Raw genomic sequence first — 10,531 nt, forward strand, 5'->3', positions numbered from 1 at the left:
AGAATTCAACAACCTTGTGTTCATTGTTAGTTGTTAGAAATTCGGATCTGACGATCATTAAATAGGTTTAGATGCGAGGTGCCTGTTGAGGCTTTGGTCCAATGGATCGTTGTCGCGTTGACGTTAAATTCCTACCATAAATCTACTGTCTACTCGTTCGTTTCCAACTTCCCATTTCCCGTCGTGTGGAAAAGCCAACTGCGGTTTCTTTAGTGAAGCTCTAACTTGAAGCGACTGATTTTCGTTCCTTGTCTAAATATCTGCCGTCGATGTCATTAACGCAGCCACAGCATTCGTTCTTGGATCTTCAGAGTTCAGACGATCTATCTTTTTAATGCTAAGCGACTGTCACAACTTGAGTCTATAAAGCTTTAGCTCTATAGCTTTCGAACACTTGTAAAATCGAAATTTAAACAAGTTTTTTTACGCTTGTTCTTGACGCGCGGCGAAGTTAATGCTGCAGCTATTGACTGGCGACATGCCATTGACGTTAGATTATCAATCAAACGTGTTTATGTGCATTCTAACGTCCTACTTGGCCACTTTGTTTCGTAGTGGGTATGTGAAAGTAAGGAATCTGCCTCGTGTTTCAGCCGCCCTTTAATGGTAAATATAGATTCCAGTTATTTCTTATTCAGTTTTTCCAGTTTTTATTTAAAGACTTCGTTGATACTTAATTTTAGAATCTTATTTTAATCATGGGCAAGAAATCGCGAAAAAGTAGAGCTCAGTTTGTGCCAGATGTTGCTGCTTTACAAAATGATGGAGCCAGAGCTGCTGGCGGCTATTCTCGTCAACACTCCAGTGACTCGACTTCAAATTCCCCGGTATCCCCTCTACCGACTCCTGCTTCGTCCAGTGCTTCGTCCAGTGCTTCGTCCAGTGCTTCGTCCAGTGCTTCGTCCAGTGCTTCGTCCAGTGCTTCGTCCAGTGCTTCGTCCAGCGATGATGCTTACGTGTGGTCAGATATACCCAACGAAAGGGGTTTAGTTATCTGCCCATTGAATCGGATTCACAGCATGCTGGCTAAAAGTTTGACCCCCCATGTGTTGAAATGCAAGAAAGTGAGTTGCTATCTAGTCTATTATTGTGGGACGATTAGAACTTTTTTTTTCTTTGGACTATCTTGTTATCGATTGTTGATACACACACCTGCTGCTTTTATTAATCTATATACCTGCTATTTATTGATATATTGACGATAAACCCATCATATTTCCTCAATTGAATTGTGAAAGATTTTCAAGTTTGTGAAAGATTCTCAAGTAGTTTTATTGTACTACCTTGTGCTGAGCAGGAATTCCGGAAACTATACGTGTGTCGTCACAACTCAAATCACTGCTTCTCAAATAAAACTGACTACAACACTCACTTCAAGCTATGCCGAGATAGCGTAAGCGCCTCAGGAAACGCCTTGGGTAAGTTGCAAATGAAATATAACGTTCTTATTTGTTCAACTTTTTGAGAAACTTTCTTGAAATGTCAATCATTAGTTCATCCTAAACGGATAGTCTGATGTCCAAAAAGGTGTTCTGACAGCCAAATATGGATCTCACAGGTGCAGTTTACTTTGTTCGGAAAGATGAAAATTCGGAAATTGACGTCTGTTTCCGAACAAAGAAATTCTATTAAAAATTGATCTGTTGGAAATTGACGGTTGGTTTTTGGCCAGACTATTTAGAATTCATTGAAGATGGGCTGAGAAAATTTGTGGATTACTTCTCCTTATCGCGAGGTGTGACAGTATGAGGATCTGCAGCCGAATTGGGGAAACAGGGCCCGTAGCTACGTGAAATCTTTGAACCTTTGACTAAAACTTGAATGATTTGAAAGAAAATTTTTGAGAGCGCTAGGTGCTACGAAATCCAATTGAACTCCTATCTTTAGATGCCTTTGATGGGTCTACCTTCCTTCGAACGCAATCGTATTGATGTACTTCATCCGTACTCAAACGCAGAGTGGATTAAAGCTTGCTTTTTGCTAACATTAAGTGTTGTTGAATGCGAAAACTGATTGGTTATTATAAAGGCATATTCCAGATAAAAATGGTATGTAGTCCCTTTTTGAGTTGACAGTTTATTTTGATATTGAGGAAGCCTACAATTTACGAAATGTTCATAGTACCTACCGGTTGTCCACTGGCAGAAACCCCGAGGCCTATTCAGTAGATACGTTTGCTATTTGTGACATTCACTTGTCCCGTAGACAGATATTGAATCAAGTTTCCCTTAATGGAATATTATAAAAATGGTCTTGAAAATTTCGCCGCAGAACACCCCGATCCCAGCAGCCACGATCCTGACCTCGCCGAGGAGCCGCAGGGCGCCCAGGCGCTGGTTCCTATCGCAAATGCTACGGTAAAGTCGCTATGGGTGAACTATCTTCTATTTGTCAGAACCTAACTCCAAATGTGAAGGGTAGATTTAATTCGATAACCAGTAATGATAGTGTGCACAAAGTTGTGAGCATGTGTTTGTTCACGACCCCGGTGACAAAGTACGAGCAAAAACCTCTTGATGTGCGGGCACCTCTAACTATTGGTACACATGAGTAACTTAATTGAACAGCATAGTGCATATGCATATCCTATACTATATAGTATAGTATCTTCGGCATTGAAGAATAGATCAGTCGCCGATTCTTGTACTTTTCTTGACGAGTTCGCAGATCTAAGACTGGCCTTTCGATCAAATCTTTTAAACGGACGGTAAGTTTGAAATAGTTTCTAGATTTCAATTGTTCCGTAGGATACTAGGCATTTTAAGACTAAAAATATGCTCCTTCATGGCCTTTTCTAGTCTGTTCTAAAGCAATGAAATGTGTTGAAATAATCAAGAAACATAATTATAATCCTCCCTCGCGTAGTTACTAGTCACATATTAGAGTCCCTGACTGATCTCGTAAGAATAGTTTTAGCAATTGTGAGGCTTCGAAAGTTTTCTATTGCATGGATTCCTATTCTGGCCCGGGCATGCTATGGGAGAATTTGCTGTTGTCGGAATGGGTCGAAAATGGGTCGTAAATTTCTCTATCAGAATGGCCATCTCACTAGTTGAAGACGCCAGTATGGTTGCCACCATGCGTCGGTAGAACTTACCCATTCATCTTGCCCATAATCTGTTGTGCTTTGATTACATTTCTGAATGCTAAAACAAATTTCTTTCTAGCTCTTGGGTTTTGGAGATGAAGAAGAGATTTGGGGTGAAGAGAGGCCTAGCTTATCTGAAATTATCTTGAAAGACATAAACTGCACCGCGATCTTCGGCAATCAATTCAGGCGAGAGAATTTTTCTTATAGTTTTGCTTGACAGTCGATATGAAAATTCAGAATTTTGAAAAATGGTAGAAAAAATTAAAGATTACAATAAAAATTAATCAGGCTGCATGAAGTAGAATGCTAAGTAAAATTCATGTTGCTACCAAATTTTTTCTCAGAAAGCCTTTGACAATCTCGGCAGAAGTACATGAATATACAGAAGCAGGATATGTGAAACGCTGCACGTTTGCACACGTTTCACGACTTAACAGCTATTAGCAGTAACACCCGCTGCTGAGAATAGTTTTTTGGTAGATTCTTCTCGACCTTATCAGCAGCATTTCTCCTTCGCCGACAACTGATATTTAATATTTCCATGAAGAAGGCTTCTTAATGTCAAATTTCTAAATATTTTATTCTGCTCAGGCCTATGCCGTCAGGTCTCCCGAAGAAGGATAAACAAAAGTGGAGGAGAGCTGAAGCAGAGCGCGTACAGTGTGTGAACGAGAGGAAGTGAGTGGGTGAAAAGTGTCCCTGAGCACAAAAATTCTAAATGAAAGTATAGAATCGAGATTTGTAATTACGCTATGAATATTTTCTTGCATGCTGATACAAATCCGTGACGGAGGCTCATCTCCCTTCATTTCAGACCCAGTCTTGGTTATAACGATGTATTATTCAAGAATTTCGTTTACTAGTCATTTCATAAATTTCCGAAGTTCATTGCATCCTGGAATGATGTGGATTTCAATTTTTTTTCTGCCACCATAAGAATGGTCGCATATGATATTAAATTATATTATCTGATTATAACCTGAACCTACAGTTCTTGTATTCGTACACATTTGAAGTAATCTATACACAATTACTGGTTTACGTCGATGTCTGATGTTGCTTGTACATTTCAGGCCGTTCTCCGACGAAATGTGTTTTGATGCCAAAATACCTCGTCCCGCGCAAATGCACTACAACGAAAACTTGGCGCAAAACGAAAATCCATTTATTCCCGTTGGACTCAACCCAACCAGCCATTTGCCTGAGACCCATAATGCTGGAACAGGTGCGGAACGATCAGCAGAGTCTACCATTAGCGACTCCGTGCCTCAAGCGTCGACGGGGGCTGTACCTAGAAGGTTTCAACGGTCCGGGGCTGGGGCTAGTTCTTCTCACGTGGAGGAGTCTGAAAATCATTGGACAAGAATAACTCGGCGTGAAGACCGTCGTCGAGGTCGTTAGACCTACTTGAACGACTTCATAAAACTTGGATTAAACAGAAGAATAAGATGAATTTGATAACATTATAATTTGAATTTCAATCGGATTAAAATTTTGCATGGAAATAATGTCTTAACTTTACTTGGCTCAAGTTAGCTGGATTGTGTTAGTTTTGTTCAGAAATATCATTTTATTGAGTAGAGGTTGTTTACTAATTGGACTTAACGCTGGAGTTGTCCAATTGAAAACTGTTCTCCGGCCCTGCTCATCAGTTTTTAACGTGTTGACATTTTCACTTTGTTAAAGGGACTCCCCCCAAGTTTCTCGATTAGAGTTACAGATATGCAAACTTGCTTCTCATTTTCCCATAGACGCGTCAACGCAGGTTCCTCGACAGAGAAACTATTAGTGTTCGGAAGTTCGCGCCTCAATTTCTAGCTTATATTGAAGTCATTGACTCGTTGCTTATTCTCGCAGGGGCAAGTATCGCTTGTAAGACATGCGAGACATGTTCATTCAACTATTGGACTATTTATTCGGGGAGCTTAGTTGGAAATGAACTCCTCGTACTTGCAAGTATAGTTAATTAAGCGTGTCGTATGAGCGATATTGAAAGTGATGCAAGGCTATCCAGAAAAATTGCGCTTTACATGTAAAAGAAGTACCTCTCGCGGCAAAGGTATTGTGAACAGCAAATTTCCTTGCTAGCAGTTGATTTTTATTCTGATCGAAGTGTATCTGATCGTGGGGACCTCATTGACGTATACAAGTATACTCATGGTTGATACAAGGTCCTCGAAGGATTACTAGAATTTGAGACAAGAACCAATCCCACGGGCCACGGCTATAAATTAAAAAAAACTGCGTTGTAACTTCTCCACGCGCCAACATTTCTTCTCGCTTCGAATCACAGAAGAGTGGAAGAGCCTCCCCGATGACATCGTTGGCGCTCCAAGTATGAACGCGTTCAAGAACAGACTAGATGAAGCTATGGAAAAATATATGTTCAGATTTGAAATGCCGAGCACCATATCGAACCCGGTGGAAGTCGAGTAGCTATTTCAAACTATCGTCAGTCATGAAAAGATCCGGTCAAATGACACGATTTTAGACCCTCTGTGAACAAGGCACGAAAGATTCGGCGACAGGCCACATCAGGCCTACAATTCAGCGCCGATATCAATATCTTATTTTATGATATGTATCTAGTAATCTAGGCTTTTTATAGCCAAACCTAGTACATGGTAGTAAACTACTGGAGACGCAGATACATAACATGATTTCAACTTCTATTAGCATGGGTAGCCTTTACATTCTTGTCGGAAATTGAATGAACCTGGCGTCGCTGACTGGAAATGGTGGAAATTCGTGTAACATGGCCTGTTACCGATTCTTGAACTTTTCGTGACTTGATTCACAAGGGATCCGACCTTTGGAACCCGATCTTTCTATAGCTGACGATTGGTTTGAGATAGCTGCTGGACTAATATCTTATTTCATGATATGTATCTAGTAATCTAGGCTTTTTATAGCCAAACCTAGTACATGGTAGTAAACTACTGGAGACGCAGATACATAACACGATTTCAACTTCTATTAGCATGGGTAGCCTTTACATTCTTGTCGGAAATTGAATGAACCTGGCGTCGCTGACTGGAAATGGTGGAAATTCGTGTAATTGGCGCGGCAAGCTTGCAATGCAGCCCAAACTCTGAAGTCTTGGGAGGCTGAGTTGTGTAACAACTCTGATTGTTCCAGAGGTTTTTTAGAAACGGTTATGAGCATGTTTTTTCGGTTTTCCTCCATGTTCGGTTCCTTAAATTGGCTGCTTGACGAGTACTTTGAACCTCTCCTCCTAAAGAAACGACCAGGGGGGAAAAACGTCAACTTGAGCCGCTAAAGAGAGATTGCCGCCGCTTCATCTCGGCTGGCGCGCGATTATCGTTGTCCAATGACTTCTGCTTCATCTTCACTGAGCGTATTCCAAACCGGCAAACTTTCTGGGTTGCGTTCCGAGGTCACTCCGTAAATACCACATCTTGTCAGTGTATGTAGCAGGCCAGCAAGTTCCAACTTCATGCTTCTATCAATGTTCGTATCAGTGGTCGAGCACGCTAGAGGCGTTGCGCCTCAAATCTACAGTCGCGGCTCAAACCAATCTGGGTCTTCGTCGATGTGCAACCCCGCCTGGCTCAACCTCCATACTTACCCTAACTCCCCTTCGAAACAAACCTAACGTAACCTCATTGGCAAGGAGGAGAGTTTGGGTAAGAAGAACTTGGTGGTTGCACATCCATAGAGACAAAACTAACTTGAAAAGTTGTGGATTCGCGGGCGGCGCTACGGCTTTCCCATTTCAGATCTGGTGTGGCTCACGATCAAGAACATTTATTGCAACTGATTTCAGGTAATATTATATTGAATTTGTCGATGTTTGTGTGTGAAAAATATAACATTTCTCGAATGGGCATAAAAATATTTAGGGGAAGAATATTTTAGGAAGGCTGAACCTCTCTGAATTATGCCTAATCACGCCACTGCTTACGATGTTTCCAGCGAGATATGGGACTTCGTGGCTCTGAGGCTATTAAGTTTAATTGTGCATATCTATAGCGAGCATTTGTTCCAGGGCTAGTTTAAAGTTTGTGGTGAACGGCTGTGCACCTCTATCTTCTTTGTCTTGTATCTTGGTCAGTATTTTTGTACTCGAAGCTCCCTCGCGGTTGTAAGTATATTTTTCCCGCACTACTGAGCACAGAACTTTTACTTTTTCCCCTCGCATGCATCGCAACCACCACCGACCAACTTGTGCGGGAATAATGCTTCTAATAGTCTGTCCAGAAAGCTTTGAGCATTAAGAGACGAGCAAGAAGGCTGTGAACAATGCTATAGTCCATGGACTAGTTAAGTGTTCAATTAATTAGTGACGACATTCTGAGGACAACGGAACAAATTTCCTCCTTCGTAATTTGACATAATCCTAGATGTTATCGTATCTATACCCTTCATCCGGGAAAATTAGTCTGACGAGGTTACGCGACCTGTCTCGTTCTTGTTAACTGGGATTTTGTTTCCTTCCATAAATCAGCGTCCGAAAAGATTTTTATAATCTCGTACCACGATCAGTAGGACATGGACATAACTTGACATTCCCCTATCGCAAATATTTTAGGAAACCTGTTTTAGGCCTTGCAAGGTGTTTTTTTTTTTTAATTTGAGCTTTCAATAGATATTGAGGGTCCTTTCTCCTAAGTTGATTTACGTACTTTGGTGGTGTCTTGTTAGGATTTTAGTGATAATGTTTGGTGGGCGTGCGATAAAGATGAGATAATGAAATTGGACGAGTTGCTGTTAAATAGGGTAATCTTTCATACGAGGAAGGTCGCATGCTCCCTGTGACTAGCCCAATCATAAGGGCACCTGAATACTCCCATTCCGTCTCGGTCAGTTGAAGTGGTATAGGGTGGGCCACACCAAGTACAATAAATTTTCAACTGTCAACTTAAAAGTAGATTATGATATAGAGGCATAACCTCTAAATAACTACAAAGAAGTAGGAGACTTGTAAATTTGATCTTCACGTACGTAATATCTATATTTAAGCCCGTTCGACCCCACTAGTCACTAGGGATCACGTCCGAGATTTCGGCCGCTAATTCAATTCCTAAATCAGCCCAAAGCCAACGGCCAGCCTCAGCCTAACCTTTTGCTTCTGCACTCAGCTTCGCAACTATGAGTCGCCAACCACGCTATGTTACCCCAAACCGGACTTGCCTAAGCCTGTTTCGCATTGCAAAATGTATTCCCGTCATGACCAACTTCTCTGGATGTAAACAATTACGACACTAACTAATACGATACCTCGTCTGTAGCAACATCCCGCCTGACTTCTTGAATCAATCAACCTAAGAAACATTTCATTCTTGTGTTAACCTTGTCATAGCCGTTTCGATCCTTGTGAGTTCATCTCCAGAACTAGACCAAGAAACTTGCCTCATACTCTCAGTCGTATTTTAGCCTCTCCCCAACCTTGGTGTTCTTAATTGTCGTAGAAGTTTCGACTTTCTACCTTCGGGACCACTACACGTCTCTCTCAATCTCAATCCCTACCTAGTGCAGGGTTAAACGGTGGCTGTGAATGATTTCATGGGACCTATGCTACATGCCCACTGGAAGGAATACAATGTAAAGCGTGGTGTTGGACGAAGCTGGCTTCTAGCACGCACCCCAGGGGACGTACCCTTAAAACTTGCTTAAATACATATAGCGGGTAAATTTTCGTCTTCGATTTGTGAGTTTAGCTTTAAATGCCGGCAATGATTGGCTGTTGAATTTACGAATACATAATTATTAGTATTATTATAGTACGTCGCTACCGTAGGTATCCACTGGAGCTAATAAATATTACAATCAAGCAGTAAGTTCCTTACAAACATTTACAATTAATATTTTCTATGTTTTTCTCTTTCTGTGATGATTTGATAATATTACCCCTTAGAGTCTATACTGCTTGACTCAAATAATCTCGTCAAACGCCTTCAACTGGAATATAGTACATGCTACTAGTACAAGAATCGTCAGTCATGAATAGAACAAGGATGAACTCAACAGGAGGCTTTTTTTCAAACTGTGACGTATATAAATTTAACGAAGATGAAACTAAACGTAATTAGTTAATTATGTAAATAGGATCATTATTTTCATGCGGATCACTTCAATCCGGATGTCTCAAGTCTCACTAGCATTTCGCAATTCGCACATGTGTTATGTTTAGTACGTTGCAAGTCGGAAAACGCGAAGACATTTTTTTTTTTCTAGCATCAGCTAGGTGGCATTGTCTTACATTTCATGAAACAATTTCATTTGTGATCGCTCGTGGTGAAAAGCTCATTAATCATTAACTTACTCAAGTAAGTTAAAGTTTATCTAACTCGACTTCGAGAAAAACTTGGAGTTGGACTGTTGGAGAAGCATGGCTACAATAAAGAAGCTTCATGTGCTTAGCAGGAATCCTGATCACTACATGCAAGAAACTCGGAATGATATTCCCAAGTGTGAGTACCTATAATTGTCACTTTCTTTGCATCTATAGCCTTGACTGCCTTGTACCTACTATGGTCTGAGTTTAGTATAGAATAGATTTTCAAGAAATTCTGGGCCACCAAAATAAATTGTTACACTGGCAGTTTTCAATCCAATATGAATATGTAGGTTAAGAGGAGTGTCTTGAGCAAATTTTATCATGGTTATTTACAAACGGATCACTTCGAAACTTGGTACACTTGTGTGAAACCAAAATGTAAATAAATGAAGTCCAAAAAAGGGTAACTGCCATGGTCAGGAAGATGTGCCAGGTGCGCGGGAATTTATTTTGTCATTTTAACGACCTGCGCGGTAATTTATTTTGTCATTTTAACGACCTGCGCGGTGCGCCGTACTATGTTGGTAAAAAAATGTGCCGTGCGCCGTACTCTAGAAAGCTAAAATAGTTCTACTATTTTAGTTGACAATATACGCGACTACCTATATTGACTACGCGAGTCGAACTGACAATAATAAAATGTAAGACATGTCCAGACAGTCTGGGTTACTTCTGACTCTTCCGCTTGGCGGATAGCTATGGAACGTACGGTAATCGTAAACTGCAGCTATTATACATACGAAATGTAAACAGATGGTGTTCAGTGTTGCCATATGACTTTGGAGAAAATTTCTTCCAAAATAAAGTTCTAGATTTCTCATTCATCAAATTTCCGTATCAAGAAAAATCATATATTATTGAAAGATAATTAAAGGCATACTGTACTGAGTAATGTGAGTATTACATCTGTTCCTCCACAAACTGCTCGTGCGCGACAGCGCGACGTAGAATTGATGGCCGGGATTGTGCGAATACGTGCGCGAAGATAATCAATTTTCATTACATTGAACCAACTGTGCACAGCAATAGCTTAAAAAAGTGAAAATGCGCGGGAAAATTCACCGAAAACATACATCATCCTGAGTGTGGCTTGTACCTACTAAGGCTACTATGGTCTGAGTTTAGTATAGAATAGATTT

At 40.7% G+C, this 10,531-nt stretch overlaps 1 protein-coding gene across 2 annotated transcripts; it reads left to right on the plus strand.

The window, feature by feature from the left end:
• Positions 1–464: 464 nt before the first annotated feature.
• On the plus strand, positions 465–4,820 carry LOC108666606. Of its 2 annotated transcripts, none has more exons than XM_018153517.2 (7): positions 465–847; positions 908–1,064; positions 1,298–1,418; positions 2,272–2,357; positions 3,168–3,277; positions 3,683–3,769; positions 4,165–4,820. In XM_018153517.2, the coding sequence occupies exons 1-7, from the start codon at positions 699–701 to the stop codon at positions 4,490–4,492; spliced, it is 1,038 nt and encodes a 345-aa protein (XP_018009006.1). In that variant the 5' UTR covers positions 465–698; the 3' UTR covers positions 4,493–4,820. The 2 variants fall into 2 exon arrangements, with proteins under 2 accessions (XP_018009006.1, XP_018009007.1); XM_018153518.2 differs by having other exon boundaries at positions 468–847; positions 920–1,064.
• Positions 4,821–10,531: the final 5,711 nt, after the last annotated feature.

Source organism: Hyalella azteca, unplaced genomic scaffold, assembly GCF_000764305.2.
Source record: "Hyalella azteca isolate HAZT.00-mixed unplaced genomic scaffold, Hazt_2.0.2 contig16934, whole genome shotgun sequence".
Lineage (NCBI taxonomy): Eukaryota > Metazoa > Arthropoda > Malacostraca > Amphipoda > Hyalellidae > Hyalella > Hyalella azteca.